Source organism: Camelina sativa, chromosome 9 (assembly GCF_030686135.1).
Source record: "Camelina sativa cultivar CO46 ecotype springtype chromosome 9, ASM3068613v1".
NCBI classification, from domain to species: domain Eukaryota; kingdom Viridiplantae; phylum Streptophyta; class Magnoliopsida; order Brassicales; family Brassicaceae; genus Camelina; species Camelina sativa.
In genome coordinates this window covers 41,441,813-41,457,095 of record NC_141888.1, presented here as the reverse complement: position 1 = coordinate 41,457,095, position 15,283 = coordinate 41,441,813, and the positions used below count along the sequence as shown (strand labels likewise).

The window sequence follows — 15,283 nt, the reverse complement described above, 5'->3', positions numbered from 1 at the left end:
AATTATGAGAAGATGGATTAATTAGGAAAAAGAAAAAAAAATGGAGGAAGACGAGGAGGAGCATAAAATAAACAAGATAATTGAAAGGGACCACAAAACAAATAATGTAATTGGTCAGTCACTACTCTCCTCTCCTCCACTAATGACAAGGAAGGAAGGAACCATGTGCCCCACAAAACTCTTAACTCATCCTTTGCTGTCACCGAAAGCTTCGAATCCCCCAAATCCAAACTATATAAACTCTCTCTCTCTCTCAAGTCAACATGTCTCCTTCACGTCTCTCCCCTTTTTGTCTTCTTCGTCGAAGAAGAAGGAGAAGAACAAGAAGACTTCACTGTTGTTCTCTCTTTCTCTCTCCGTAGCCAGCTACCACCGCCATGGATTCTCGAGCTATCCTCGATTCCGCTTTGTTTCAACTCACTCCTACTCGCACCAGGTCTCTCTCTCTCTCTCTCTCTCTCTCATTCGATTTGCTTCGTTTGATTGATCTTCCTTAGTTGAATTGTGGTTTGAATTTTGTGTTTGGATTTTTGGTTTTGGAAGATTCGATCTGGTGCTCTTCTGTGGGAGTAAGAAGGAGAAGCTAGCTTCTGGAATCTTCGAACCTTTCATCTCTCATCTCAAATTCGCTAGAGATCAGATCTCTAAAGGCGGTTACTCCATCTCCCTTTCTCCTCCTTCTTCTCACTCTCCTTGGTTCACCAAATCCACTTTTGATCGGTACTATTTTCAATTCCCCTGAAATCCCGATTCTTCGATTTTTTCTTTTGTTAGACAATTTCCAAATTCAGATTTGATTTATGATTAATCGAATTATGTCAATTTTGTTTTCCTTAATGGTCTGTGTGTGTGTGTGTGGAAGAAGATAACAATTTTGAGCTTGTTGCTGATTTTGTAGGTTTGTGAGATTTGTAAACACGCCTGCGATCATCGAGAGATTTGCTACTCTGGAGAAAGAGATCTTGCAGATTGAACATTCTATTCAAGCTAACGAAATCGCCAATGCTGCTGCTGATGCTGAGCAGTTACAAACTCAAGATGGTAAAGCTAATTCCATAAGGAAGTCGAACGATTCATCCAAGGTAAACTAATGGTTTCACTGTGTTATTCAGTTACTGGTTTTGGTAAATTGAGGTGTTTATTTTTATTACTACAGAAGGGATCTGAGAATGGCAATGAGGTTGCAGGAGAGGAAACCTCAAAGTAACTTTCCTAACTATTGAACTTAATACAATTTCTTTTTGACGCATTCTGTCACAATTGGATAAGTTTTGGTTTACTAATCTGTGTTTTTTGTTTGTGTCATTTATCAGGATTCAGCTTCAACGTCTTCTTGAAACACGAAGAACATTGCTTCGGAGAGAGCAAGCGATGGCTTATGCACGAGGGGTTGTTGCTGGTTATGAAATTGATAGTATTGATGATCTTATTTTATTTGCTGATGCTTTTGGGGCATCAAGGTTAAGGTATGTAGATACTACTTCAACCAATGGCATCGTTTCTTAACCTCCTTCATTTTGATTTCCTGTGAGATCAGTTTGAAATATTTTTGTACTTTTTCATCATTATGCAGGGAAGCTTGTGTAAAGTACAAGGAACTATGGAAGAAGAAGCATGGTGATGGGCTTTGGATGGCGGAATTAGCAGCTGTAAAAGCGTGTACTCCTGTGGATATGTCACTGTTGGGTTCCTCAGGGATCATACTCGCCAATGAAGGTTCTGCGCTATCACTAAATGGGACAGACTCTGAAAATAAAGGTACCTTGTCTTAGTTGATCAGACATCCTAATTACTGTTAGATGGCTAAAAATGTCCATATCTAATATGAAGAAGTGCTGATTTGTAGATGACAAGTCAGTTAGTTTAGAGCAACATCCTTCCGGTGTTCCAAACTTTCAAGCACCAATGGGATGGCCGAGCCATATGCCTCAGTACTTCTACCCTCCTCCATACCAAGGCTATCCATACCCTCCTATGCAACCTATGCCAAATCAACACCAAGGAAACATGCCATGGCCTTCAAGGGGTAAAACTTCTAAGAAAAAAGGGAAAGGGGATTCTGATGAAGATGGGTCTAGTGGATCAAGTGAATCTAGTGACTCTGACTCGGCCAGCGATGATTCTGCTTCATCTTTGGAAGATCAAGGTAAAAGACACTCTCGTACGAGTAAAAACTCTCGTCGATCAAAGAAAAACCGGAAGAAGTCATCTAAAACTGTTATCATCCGTAATATTAACTACATAACCCCCGAGGGACGAAACGGAGAAATAGAGGGAAATGAGTTTACGGACAATGGTTCCATCAAAGAGACTGTAGATGCTGCTGTTGGACTGCTTAAGGAAAAAATAGCTCATGAGGGAGATGTCTCTGGTGAAGAAAAACGAAGCAATGAGAATTGGGATTCTTTCCAGAATATCCTGATGAGGCACGACGATGGCTCAGATGTGCATTCGATGGATGTCCTCAGTGAGGATCATTTTACCCATAGAGGCGCTAGTCTGGGTGCAAATTCTAATGGCTTGCAAACAAAGAACACTGCCTCTGGTGATTCCATCATCACAACTCAGAAATACATAGAAAATGGAGGAGGAGGGACCTTTGATCATTTTGAAAGTGAGGATAGTGCTCGTAGGCTTCCAAGAACGAGGGACTCGACTGAAGAATGTATGTTAATGTTAAAGAGATCAGACATGTTTGGAGATGAAAGCAAAGACATGTATAATGCTAGGGGTGAATCGTTGGTGAAGAAGTCAGGGAGTGGAGAGGATTGGTTTACTTCTTCCAATAGGAAACCAGAAAGCAACCACGGGAGAATGTCATTTGATGACAGCATTTTGACATCTCAAGTTTCTGAGAAAAGCAAGAACCAAGAATTCGTTGACGATTCTTTCATGGTCCATTCATCATCGCTAGCTGCTGATGATCTATATGACTCTCGGTGGAGACCAGACATGGCTGCAGATATTGCTTTAGCCTCGGACATTGACAACGGTCATACAAATGAAAAGCGTGATTCATGGGAACCAAGTGATCTTTGTATGATTCCTGAACGCAATTCAGGAGACTCGTTGGCTAATGATTACTCGATCGACTTCTCTGCTGAAGCGAATGCAAGGCTATCCAGTAACGGAACAGCTCAGGAGAAAGAAGATAAGATCGTCTCAAGCGGTGAGAAGAAACCAAATGTGAAGAACCCAGAAGCTCGTAAGTCTAGAACTCCAAGTAGAACCAGAGCTGAAACCATGTCCAAGACTGCAAAGAAACCGACATTAGTTAGCAGAACAATGGCTCAAAAGAACAAGTTTGAAAAGGTAAGAAAACATTCTAACATTGCATTTTTTTTATCCGATCCGATCGAATTATGCTAGTTTCTTACCTAGATTTTTGCCGGCGGTTAAATTTTGGGATTGTAGGAAGAAGAGATGCGGATGAGAATAGAGAACCTTGTTATGGAAAGGCAGAAAAGAATCGCTGAGAGATCAGCCATGACTGCATCTCGAAAAGGTTCGATCCGGACTCCTTCGCCTCGTGAAAGGGCAACATAAGTGAGTAAAGAAAAACGGTTAATTCAGTTAAAAGTTAAAACCATTGGAAACAGAATGCATTGTTTTGGTCGCTTCAAAAATTCTTTTGATACATTCATAAATAAGTCAGGTGGTGGTGATACGATTATTTTATTTATTATTTTCTCAAACTGTTTCTGAATAGTGATTTGTAATTTATTTGGGTAAAACAATGAGATTTATATATTTGTAATTTTTTTGATTATATAAACCAAAGATAAGTGTACTCAATCTCTTATTGCACATTGACAAAACCTAATAACCTATAGTATTTTGAGCATTTTTTTGATTGTTTCGTGTCTTTATCTCATAGTCCAAATGCAATCAACCAAATCAATAGAGTGGTTTATTATTATTAATGGCTTTTAATGTTTGAAATAATCATATTAACACATAATAACTAGTCAAAATAGATGTATCTTGCGGATTAGCTAGTGAGATGGATGCGTGATAATTCTGTAAAAGCATTAAAATAATTCTGATGGACAGATTAATGGGTTTTTTGTTGGGCCTATGATAAAAGATAAAATGTACTCAATATATTAGTGCACATTAAAATCGGGTTGTAAAGATTACCCACAAGTCCACAACGCGTTTAACTATATTTATTAGTTGACAAAGCTAATGTTTGATGCATGAATATTTAGATAAGTTGGATGCATGAATATAATTCCGTTTGTATTTGTAAACTTTGACTAGTATGAAGCAAAACAGCTCCCACCAAAAAAAAGTATGAAGCAAAACAGCTTATAATATTTTTCCATGTAAAATCATATTAAAAAAATTGTTAACTTGTAAAGTTGACATATGATTTGCTTTTTCACAATATATAATATAAATATACCCGGAAATTTGGATTTACGCAAACCACATGTTATAAAGATGCAACCAACAAAAATAACATAGACTATGTCTTAACACGTGCATTTTACAAAAAAGAGAATGGTATACAACAGAGGGTTGAACAAAAGTAAAAGTATTAAGAATACAGATTTTTATAATTAAAAATTGCAAAACCGTAGTTGAACAATTGCGTCATTTTATAATCAGTAGGAACTATATATATATATATATATATATATATATATATATATATATATTTTTTAAACTTAAATGTCGTTTTTGGTGGAAACAATAACATTCTACAAGAATGTACAACAAATTAATATTCCCTGGTTAAAATTTATTTTGCATTCAAGTTTGTTTCACTACAATCTTTTTTTAGGCATTGTGTAGTATAGTACCCGCAGATTTGTGTAGGTTCTAAAACTATAAAGCTTGGTTTGTTTTTTTTGTCTGTGTTTATCATTGAACAAGATAAGATGTTTTATTTTTCTGTTACCAAATTAATCAAAATAGAAAAAGGTTTGATCCTTCAAGTAAAACAGAATGGGTGTAACAATAAACCAAGATGAGATAATTAGTAACTTACACAGGTAATTAACTAAAAAAAGGAAAGATAGGTTTTAGGAAAGGGGTTACAGAGATTTGCCCATAAAAAAGAGAGATTCAACATTTTTTTTCCTTTGGCTCTCTCTCTTGAGAAAGTTCCATAAGTCTCATCAGCACAAAAAGGCCTCAAACCCTAACTAATTAGATTTGCTCTGCACGATTCTGAAATTTTTATGATTGTGATGTTTATTCTTTATTAATATCTTCTGCTGTAAGGCTTTGAACACGTCTGTAAATATTCATTTTTTATTTTGAATTTTTCAACAGAAACACCAAAAAAAAAATTAGTATTATATTTTTTTTGACATTATAAAGCCGGAGTCGCCGGCAACCCATGACAGCCGGAGGTTGTTTTGGTATCCAAACGACAATGTTGTTCGGTCGTAAATCATCAAGCAAGTTGCAGGTAAAACTTCTTCTTATTTCTTGATTGATTATATTGATTATTCACATATATCCTTGATTATATGCTATAATTTTCTTGATTGATTTTGATTATTCACATGTATATATATCCACAAAATCATTTCACATATTTGGAAAATTATTCATATGACCATATAAACTCTATTACTTTCTTGTTCTAGGAGTTATGATTATCTGAACAAGTTCCAAAAACCCACATACCAAATTCTCATGTAGTCTTATATTTGTTCATGTTAGATCTTTCTTGCTCATATATACCATCATAAAAGCTGCATCTTATCTAATGGTTTCTTGTTTGTTATGATGGTTCTTGAAACTTGAGTTAACTCTAATATATAACTCTAACACTCTACATATATGAAACATAAAAGAACTAACAAAGTTTTCATTATAACGTTTCCAAATTGCAAAATATTTGATTCTAAATTTCTTTCTTTATTTTGTTTTTAGCAGCCTGTAAAAGGGCAAGCATCGCCTAAAGTTAGCAAGAATAGCAAGCAGGATGTTAAAACTTCTTCTTCTTCACCTAAACCTTCCTCTTCTTCACCCATATCGATTAGATCATCTAAGTCAATATTATCCTCAAGCAGCCTAACATCATCAAGACGTGTTTCTTCGCCTATAGGCATGCTCAAGAATGTTTCCAACAAAGAAGCTAAGAGCCCCAAGGCAAGCAGCTCACCTAAATGGACTGGTAACTTCATCCTTATGGTGGAGCTTCGCAGGAAGATTTTTACCTTTAGAGACATCATTGATCTTTCTACTCTTGACGGTTCACCTTCCATAACCGATGTGCGTAAACCACAAAGTCTTTCTCCTTATTAATTGCATCAAGATGCTTTATATGTTATGACTCACTTGCTTGTTATATGTTTTGGGTAGATGGTGATGCATACAATGAAAGATCTCCAGAAACTTTGTCCTGAGATCATCCACAGCTCACATATCTCGGAAATTAGACGTGCAAATGTCGATAAGGTATTCAAAACATGATCCAAAATATATATTTTCCTCTGTCCTGATGTTTCACATTCCTTTGAACCTAATCAAATGTGTCTCCCACAGGTTCTTGACCATTTCTTCAAAGCTTTGAAATCCATTGGAGATTCCTGGATTGATAACCCTGAATGGATAGCTAAATCTAAGTATTGGAGTAGCAGCGTCGGAAAGAACCAGTCTGATCGACTAGGTAACAAGAAAAAATGTTTAAAAATGTTTGAATTGCAAAACTCTTTAAATGTTCTGTTTCCTCTGCAGTGGAAAAGGTGTTAGCTGCATTAGATGGACTGATCAAGATGTCGAAAGAAAGGTTTGATATGATGGAGATTGATGAAGAAGAAGAGAAGAAAGAAGCCACTAGTCCACGGACAGCTAAATCCTCGAGCAGTCGAGTTTTATCGCCATCTGATTCATTCTCCGATAGCAAATCATCTTTCGATAGTAGAAACTCGTTTTGTGGGTCACCAATCACGCCAAGATCAGTTCTACCAGAACCAATGATGGGTTCACCGGGAAGAGTTGGAGACTTTGCAAACTCTGCATCACATCTTCTGTGGAATATGAGAGTTCAAGCACTTGAGAAGCTTAGTCCTATTGATGTTAAGCGACTTGCTATACACATTTTGTCACAGAAAGAAGCTCAAGAACCAAACCAAAGCAATGAAGAAGCTGAGATTAGTGTTGTTGAAGAGATCAAGCAAAAAACAGATGAAATAGAGAGCATTGATGTGAAGATGGAGACAGAAGAATCTGTTGTTCTTGATGAAGAAAAAGATATTGTCATGAAGATAGCTTCACTGGATTCAACATCTGAAACCAAACTCAATCAATCAGAAGAATCTGTAGTTGCTCCGGAACCTTTGCCACTATTGCCTCCTCCTCCACTATCTATTATTAAAACTGCATCTTTACCTTCACAGCCACCACCTCCTCCCCCTCCCCCTCCGTCACCACCGCGTATTTCTGACACGGCAATACCAACGCCACCTCCTCCGCCACCAGCAGTTATGCCTTTAAAAGGCGCTGCTCCACCCCCTCCCCCTCCACCGCCTCAACCTCCAAGAACTGCAGTAGCCCCACCGCCTCCAGGAACTGCAGCGGCACCAACACCGCCTCCTCCTCCACCAATGCAGAACAGAGCACCACCGCCACCACCAATGCCTATGACAAACAATGGAAGATGTGGAGAACCGCCGCCACCACCTCCTATGCCTCTAGCTAATGGAGCAGGACCCCCACCGCCACCACCTCCTATGGCTAAGTCAACTGGACCAGCAGGGCCGCCTCCGCCACCCCCTCGAATGGGTATGACGAACGGAGCAGCCGGTCCACCGCCCCCACCAGGAGCAGCAGGTCCACCGCTCCCTCCAGGAGCAGCAAGAAGCTTGCGTCCCAAGAAAGCAGCTACAAAACTGAAAAGGTCAACCCAATTAGGAAACCTTTACAGAATCCTTAAAGGGAAAGTAGAAGGGCGTGATCCTGCAGCGAAAACCGGTGGCGGAGGCGGGAGAAAAGCTGGAGCTGGAAGCGCTCCAGCTGGTGGAAAACAAGGAATGGCTGATGCACTTGCTGAGATCACAAAGAAATCTGCATATTTCCTGCAAATACAAGATGATATTGCAAAGTACATGAAGTCAATCAATGAGCTGAAGATTGAGATCACTAAGTTTCAGACTAAAGACATGACTGAGCTTCTTAGCTTCCACAGTCGCGTAGAATCAGTTCTTGAAAACCTAACTGATGAGTCACAGGTCAGCAACATTCATACATTTTATTATCTTCACTTCTATATCCTCTGTTTTTGTGATTCTTGATTAGTAAAAATGTTTTTAAAAATTTTAGGTTCTTGCACGATGTGAAGGGTTTCCTCAGAAGAAACTCGAAGCAATGAGAATGGCAGCTGCATTGTACAAGAAGCTGCATGGTATGATCACCGAGCTACAGAACTGGAAGATAGAAGCTCCTTTAAATCAGCTTCTAGATAAAGTTGAACGTTACTTCACAAAGGTAAATACCTAATTTTGAACCATTTGAATATCACTATGTAACATAAAGATCCAAAACTGATTTATTGATTAATTAAATAGATCAAAGGAGACATTGACACTCTTGATCGAACCAAAGATGAAGAAGCCAAGAAGTTTCAGAGCCACAACATCCATTTCGACTTCAATATACTTATTCAGATCAAGGAGACGATGGTTGATATCTCATCAAGTTGTATGGAACTTGCATTGAAGGTAACTAAAAGCTAGCAATATTAAAACACATTCTTCATTTGTAGCCCTGCCCTTTTCTTACCGTAGTCATAAATTCAAATTTACAGGAAAAGAGAGAAGAAAAGCTTGTGTCGCCTGATGCGAAACCAAGCTTGAAGAAGACAGTAGGTAGTGCTAAAATGCTTTGGAGGGCATTTCAGTTTGCATTCAAAGTCTATACATTCGCTGGAGGACACGACGATCGCGCTGATTCCTTAACCAGAGAGTTGGCTCATGAGATCCAAACTGATCCTGAGAACCCATGATGATTCCATCGTTCATATCATCATCTGCACTACCAACTACTATACTCCTTTTTGCCATTTTCAAAAACATAAAATATATCCAATACATTCGATACCAAATGATAAAGAGTTTATGTATATGTATAAAACTTTAACTGTTGTTTTGACTTTTGAGTTTGTAATTCCGAAGCCCCCTAAAAAAACTTAGGATTTAGAAGTTTCATGGGAGCTTGGAGATGCAGAGTCTTTTGATAGAAAGGCTCTCTATAAACCTTTGTGTTTGCCACAATATGTAATATTGTTTTTTTGCTGTTATAAACATTTTCTTTCTTAACTTCTTTTTTTGTAAACTAAATGTCTCAGTCTATTTAGATGACGGCACTAGCACTTGAAGGCTTAACTCTGTTTTTTCCAGACTAGACATAACATCATTAGCTATTTCAAAAATTAATTATATGTATATAAGTTTTACATCTTTACTTAGTTAACTTGTGGACAGGTCAAATTTTGTTTCATTTAATTACCAAATTTGATATTTCTGTTCACAACCAAACCAAAGAAACGTGATGAAAGCATGATCCAAAGAAACGGCAATATCGTGGTTAAACAACCACTCTCTATCTTAGAACAAGACGTCCGAGATGATGAATTAATATATAATGTATTCAAAATACATATATAGCCCTATCTTATTCATCTTTAGTCCCATTCCCATATATATAAGTTTCCATCTTGTTGCCTATTAGCTCTACAAAACATAATTCTCAATCTCTTCCTCTCTCTCTTAAATAATGAAGGTCTCACCTCGTTTGATCTCAGCCGTTCTCCTTTTGTTTATGCTCCTTGCCACAGGTTCATAAATCATATCATAATGATACATGTACATAAAAACTCATGTCAACGTGACATATTTGAGTAATCAACATATTCGATGTCACATAATATATGCTTGTAAATGTGGATATGCCCATTTGTTATTTATGTATACATATTACTTGTTCGAATAATCTATAACGTTAACACATGTCTTGTAGGGATGATCAGTCCAGTCACGGTGGAGGCACGGACGTGTGAAACGAGTAGCCAGTTGTTCAATGGACTGTGTCTGAGCGCAAGCAATTGCGCCAATGTTTGCCACACTGAAGGTTTTTCAGATGGTGACTGCCGTGGTCTCCGTCGTCGTTGTATGTGCAACATACCCTGCTGAGTGTTGATTGATGATCTATTTAGATATGATCATGAATTATTCTCAAAAAATAATCAATACTAATCTTTTCTATCTCTTCCATCATCTTTTTTAAAACAAAAAAAATTAAATCTCCCTGTTGTTGTTTGATTAATAGTGGCATTGTTATTCCGTAAAGAAAACCTTAGTAAAGTTGTAAAAAGAAAAAAAAAAAATAATAATTAGTGAAAGAAACAAGAACAAACTAAACATTGCTTAAAAATCGAAGCATGCTGGGTGTTTCCCAAACATAGTAGCCTTCATCTCGGATTCAGGTTGGAACCGCAAGGTGGCTTCTTCATGGCACCTAAAGCCCATAAATTCTGCTCCATACTTTCTGCAATCCGTAAGAAAAACCCGCAACCCGAAACGCACTTCCTTCTTCTCTTTGACATCTTCCGTTAAGTCTTTCCCAATCAATCCACTGATATCTTTTTCAGAAACAACCGCTGAAACCCTAAGAAGCTGAGCCGATCGATATCGGAGACCGCTGTATCTGATTTTACGGAGGTAACAGTTAGTTCTAAAACATGAATACATTGGTTATACTAAAAGAAAAAAAAAAATCGTAGAATGAAAAAAGGAAAAAAGGGTAGTTTGCTTACTTTTGTCGGGATGACGTAGCAATAGTAAAACTCTTGTAAAACAAGGAAGCTTCAACATCTCCATTAAGACATATATATCTATCAGGAAGATTGTAAGGGATCCTTATCGACAAGTCCCAATTTGCACTAAGACGTGTTTGTGTAATATTAAGCACCGTGAAATCCATAGAAGCTAATTCTATTTCGGGTCGCACCGGCGGCGACGGCGGCGACGGCGGCAATGGGTCAAAAAGTCCGGGACCGGGGGGATGTTTTTTTAGATAAACTATAAGACCAGCAAGTCCACCGGAGAGCAAGGCTACTAACACAAAAAGACAGCAATAATCCTTAGCTGTTAAAGTGCGCAGTTCTTTGTCGTGTTCCATTGTATGCTCGATCATTCGAAGAAAAATGAGGATATATGTTTTGGAGTGCACGAAAAATATGAGAGAGCTTGGTAATGTTAAAGATCCTAACTAATGACTTCTATACACGCAATACTAATACATCTCCCGAGTATATATGATTAGGAAATATCTAAAGAAAAAAAAAAAGGGATTAATCATAAGATTTTGTTTTGGTCAAAGGATTAATTTAACTAATTGTAAGACCTATCCATCTCTAGTATCAAATATTTGTTAAAGATACATTTGAAGTATTAAATATTTAATGAATATTTGTTTATTCGAAGAATTCAGTTTAAAATATGGGATAAATGGTGGATCCCTATCTTATTATATAAAGCTTTAGTTTTCAAAAGAAAAAAAATTAGTAACTCATACGAAAGAAATTATATTAATTTAAATATATAAGAACTATTTATAAGATATTTCATACATATAAATATAGTTTGTATATGCTTTTATAAAATTACACACTTATATCCTTATCTCAAATTTTTTTTAAGGGGCATTTTTTAAAGGCAATTTAGATTTAAAAAGATCATTTTTGAAATTCCATCTTATTTTTACCACTAAAGTATAAAAAACTTGGTCCACAAAAAAAAAATATATATATATTTGTTCAAAAAAAAAAACAATTAAAATAAGTAACACGTGTCCCCTACGTTCACAAGTTTCCTCTTTCCTTAGCACAGTGTGTTTCTGACTTCTTCGCCTCGGCGTTAGTATCCAGAAAGAGTCTTGACTGGAGGAAGAAGAAAGAAGAGATTTTGAGTTTAGGGTTTTGTTAGTGTTGATTGATTCGACTTAAGCTGGTATCAATGGCTTCCGTGTTGCTACTGCTTCTGGTGTTCGTGTTTGATCTCTTAGCTTTTGGTCTTGCTGTTGCTGCAGAGCAGCGTAGAACCACCGTCAGTTTCTCTCTCTCTCTCTACTTCTTCGAACATTGATTTGCTTTTGGGTTTTGTTAAATTCAATTAGTTTCATAGAAAGCTCAAAACTTTGGGAGGGATTTGACGAGATTAGAGATCAAATCAATCGAAACCATTTCTTGATTTTGTCCTGTTTTGTGTTCATTGTGTTGATTTTTGTTTTTGCTGCAGTGGCAAGTTTCTAGAGAGTCAAGAGATTTAAGCTACTGTGTGTATGACAAGGATATAGCAACAAGTCTAGGAGTTGGTTCTTTCTTGATCTTATTGGGGAGTCAGCTCTTAATCATGGTGGCTAGCAGATGTTTATGCTGTGGAAGAGCCTTAACACCAAGTAGGTCTAGATCTTGGGCAGTGTTTCTCTTCATCACCACCTGGTAAATATGCTCTTCGATCTCTTCCCTGCTGAATCTTTCTTGTGTTGTTGTCATAATATGAATGTCATGGATTGGGATGATATGGTTGTTGCAGGGTTTTCTTCTTCATAGCAGAAGTGTGTTTACTTGCTGGCTCTGTAAGAAACGCTTACCATACAAAGTACCGTGTCTACTTTGGGAACACTTCTCCTTCTTGTCGATCACTTAGGAAAGGTGTGTTTGGGGCTGGAGCAGCATTTATAGTGCTCACGGGGATTGTCTCTGAGCTTTACTATGTGACTCTTTCGAGGGCCAAAGACTTTCAGCCTAGTAGAGATCCTGGTATCCGAATGAGTAGCCTGTAGAACTTACCACCTGCTTTAGAATTAGAATGCTTTTTAGTTATGATCATTGTTGTTAGACCATTGTTTTGTTATGATTGTAGAATTAGAAATTTGGTTGATTTAGAATTAGGCTATTGCTGTTGTGATGTTATTGTTTGAATCAGTGTGTTCTTGTTTTGTATATGAGAAATAGATTCAAGTTCTACGCTAATGTAATTTATGTCTCTTTAGTCTTTATTTGTTAGCCTCTGGTCACAAATCACAATGACTCAATTCTAGTGCCTGCAAATTAGCCTGGTCAATTACGCTTTTACTATTGGTCTTTGTGACAAAAAAAAACTAAAAAACCAAACTTTTCATCCGCATGATGCAAAACTGAACACATAATAAAAGAAGAAAAATATAAATATATATGTATGCTACAATGGCTTTGCTGCGTGTCTAGTAAACAACAACAAAAAAAAACCAGACTTTTGATCAGCTACGTGTCTAGTAAACAACTTACACAGTACACATTGCCTATTTGTACGTCTCCTAAGAGTGGCAGATAGATCAGCAAATCTGTATGTCCTTTTTTCTCTCTCTCTCTCTCTCTCTCTCTCTCTCTCTCTGTTTGTGAAAAATTTACTTTACATGTTTTTTAACTTGAATGTAAAGAAGAAGAGTTACAAAAGATGCAAGAATGAGACATGAGTTGATGAATAATACTTCCTTCTTCAATCCTAAGTTTCTTACTCTCTCTGTTCCAAAGATGAACAGCAAAGGTATTTTTACGTAAATGCGTAAGCCTCTTCCGCAACCAATCAGCCTCGGTCTCATTCGTGGGCGCTCTGTAGAATCCTTTGATTCTAGTCCAATCCACCGGATAAAAAGCAGATGGTGGAAGAACAGAGAATCCCAAATCTAAAGATGGAGAAGTGTTGATTCTTGCAATGACTCTCGAGACTAAGTATGGACCGTTGTGACCCCATTTGTTACCGTTGAAGGTTCTTGAGAACTCGTCGATGAATCTCTTAAGCAAAGGATGGTTTTTGTCAAAGATGAGTACCGCGTTGTTGAGTCTGCTCCACTTTCTCGTGACTGCATCGACTGCTTGTGCTCCGATTACGTTGTGGAGATCGGTAAGAGGTTTGAGGATTATAACATCTGTGTCTAAGTAGATTCCGCCGTATTTGTAGAGCAAGACTAATCTTAGGAGGTTGGAGAGGTTTTGCTCTAATGGAATTACTCCTGGACTCAATCTTCCTTTCTTCAATCTTTCAAACCATTTCTCTGCTGATGTATCTTTGAAGATGTAAGCAAAGTCAGGTTTAATTGGAAGCATTTTAAACCCTTCATCTATAAAGGGTTTCAAGATTAGGGTTCCTCTGTCACAGTCAAATGAGTTTGAGACCAAGATCAAACAGCTGTTTGGATGAAATTTGAAGAGGCTCTCTATGGTGAATCGCTCTCGATCACCGAAAGAATCGATGGAGGAGATCCAGGTCATGAAGAAGAGTGACTCGCAAGAAGATTTGGACAAGAAAGACTTGACCCTCGTCTTGAATCTCTGTCTTGGTTTGACTTGTAAACGCTGTGTTATCGCAGAAGTTGAATCGATTCTTCTCTTAACTCTCTTCGTCCTTCTCTCTGTCCTCGTCGACGAATCATTCTGTTTCGGTACGAACCCTAAAGAGTTTTCTTTCACCACAAGCAACAATGAAGAGTCTGACTCAGATAATGATGTTGATGCATGATGATGAAGAATCTGGTATTGAGTTGGTGAGAGAGTTGATTGAACAGGTGGGATTGTATCAATATGAAAAGAGAAGACAGAGAAGCTGTTGTAGAGTAAGAGAAGCATGAGAAGGAGACCGAGAAGAGACATGGGAAGACAACAAACAAAGGAGACGATGAATCTTTTTAATCTCTGCGATAACACAACTTGTTCTGTTCTTTTGCTGTGTTCCATCTTTTGATTTCTTCAGACAATGTTTGCAAAAGACAGACTTGTTCTGTAAGAGATAGTTTTTTTTTGTTGGGCAAGAGGGTGTGTGAATAAATGTGATGATGTGTTTGTTTAGTAAGAAAATTTATTAAATTTATATTGTTTTTGGCATACAGATACATACATGTATCAATATTTTGAATTTATGAATGTAATTGTTTATTCAAAAATGGCGAAAGAGAAAGATCACCAATACAAAATAATATATAATAAGTGCAAAGACTTACTAAACTATCATTTAAAGAGTGTGGTTAGAGTTTTAGTTTTGATTGATGATCAAAGTTCTTGAAATAAAATAGAAGTTTTGTGTTATGTTTTTTAGATAATATAATAAGATAACTAGCTAACAATTTAATACTTTAGTACAAGTAAAATTGTAAATTAGGACTACCTACAAAAAATAAATAGATTTACATAAACATTGCTATTATTAATCTGATTCCAAGACTTTGAGGGCCAAATATCACCAAATTTTATTCAATTCGTTTATATAACTAGTTATTGGCTTATTAT

The 15,283-nt window shown here is 37.1% G+C and overlaps 6 protein-coding genes across 8 annotated transcripts; 4 read left to right on the top strand and 2 right to left on the bottom strand.

The window, feature by feature from the left end:
* The first annotated feature begins 78 nt into the window (after positions 1-78).
* LOC147939354 (COP1-interacting protein 7-like) lies at positions 79-3,795 on the top strand. Of its 2 annotated transcripts, none has more exons than XM_087464467.1 (8): positions 79-436; positions 544-720; positions 899-1,082; positions 1,157-1,203; positions 1,314-1,466; positions 1,574-1,758; positions 1,847-3,312; positions 3,415-3,795. In XM_087464467.1, exons 1-8 carry the CDS (start codon positions 378-380, stop codon positions 3,544-3,546), a joined length of 2,403 nt encoding a protein of 800 aa, XP_087320593.1. In that variant the 5' UTR covers positions 79-377; the 3' UTR covers positions 3,547-3,795. The 2 variants fall into 2 exon arrangements, with proteins under 2 accessions (XP_087320593.1, XP_087320594.1); XM_087464468.1 differs by having other exon boundaries at positions 221-436; positions 1,160-1,203.
* A 1,203-nt stretch (positions 3,796-4,998) lies between these two features.
* On the top strand, positions 4,999-9,278 carry LOC104714438 (uncharacterized protein At4g04980-like). 2 transcript variants are annotated; one of them, XM_010431796.2, is made up of 8 exons: positions 4,999-5,422; positions 5,896-6,234; positions 6,325-6,420; positions 6,508-6,631; positions 6,700-8,192; positions 8,284-8,448; positions 8,529-8,681; positions 8,768-9,278. In XM_010431796.2, exons 1-8 carry the CDS (start codon positions 5,351-5,353, stop codon positions 8,963-8,965), a joined length of 2,640 nt encoding a protein of 879 aa, XP_010430098.2. In that variant the 5' UTR covers positions 4,999-5,350; the 3' UTR covers positions 8,966-9,278. The 2 variants fall into 2 exon arrangements, with proteins under 2 accessions (XP_010430098.2, XP_010430099.3); XM_010431797.3 differs by having other exon boundaries at positions 5,093-5,422; positions 5,893-6,234.
* Positions 9,279-9,632: 354 nt separating this feature from the next.
* LOC109126557 (defensin-like protein 5) lies at positions 9,633-10,227 on the top strand. Its single transcript, XM_019230231.2, has 2 exons — positions 9,633-9,796; positions 9,979-10,227. The coding sequence occupies exons 1-2, from the start codon at positions 9,736-9,738 to the stop codon at positions 10,149-10,151; spliced, it is 234 nt and encodes a 77-aa protein (XP_019085776.1). The 5' UTR covers positions 9,633-9,735; the 3' UTR covers positions 10,152-10,227.
* Positions 10,228-10,253: 26 nt separating this feature from the next.
* LOC147939353 (uncharacterized) lies at positions 10,254-11,164 on the bottom strand. The gene is made up of 2 exons (XM_087464466.1): positions 10,775-11,164; positions 10,254-10,665 (listed from the first exon to the last, which is right to left on the bottom strand). The coding sequence occupies exons 1-2, from the start codon at positions 11,152-11,154 to the stop codon at positions 10,386-10,388; spliced, it is 660 nt and encodes a 219-aa protein (XP_087320592.1). The 5' UTR covers positions 11,155-11,164; the 3' UTR covers positions 10,254-10,385.
* Positions 11,165-11,799: 635 nt separating this feature from the next.
* On the top strand, positions 11,800-13,020 carry LOC104714435 (uncharacterized). The gene is made up of 3 exons (XM_010431794.2): positions 11,800-12,065; positions 12,258-12,460; positions 12,555-13,020. Exons 1-3 carry the CDS (start codon positions 11,976-11,978, stop codon positions 12,802-12,804), a joined length of 543 nt encoding a protein of 180 aa, XP_010430096.1. The 5' UTR covers positions 11,800-11,975; the 3' UTR covers positions 12,805-13,020.
* A 147-nt stretch (positions 13,021-13,167) lies between these two features.
* Positions 13,168-14,843, bottom strand: LOC104714434 (uncharacterized). The gene has a single exon (XM_010431793.2). It carries the CDS (start codon positions 14,732-14,734, stop codon positions 13,424-13,426), a length of 1,311 nt encoding a protein of 436 aa, XP_010430095.2. The 5' UTR covers positions 14,735-14,843; the 3' UTR covers positions 13,168-13,423.
* Between the last annotated feature and the right edge of the window lie 440 nt (positions 14,844-15,283).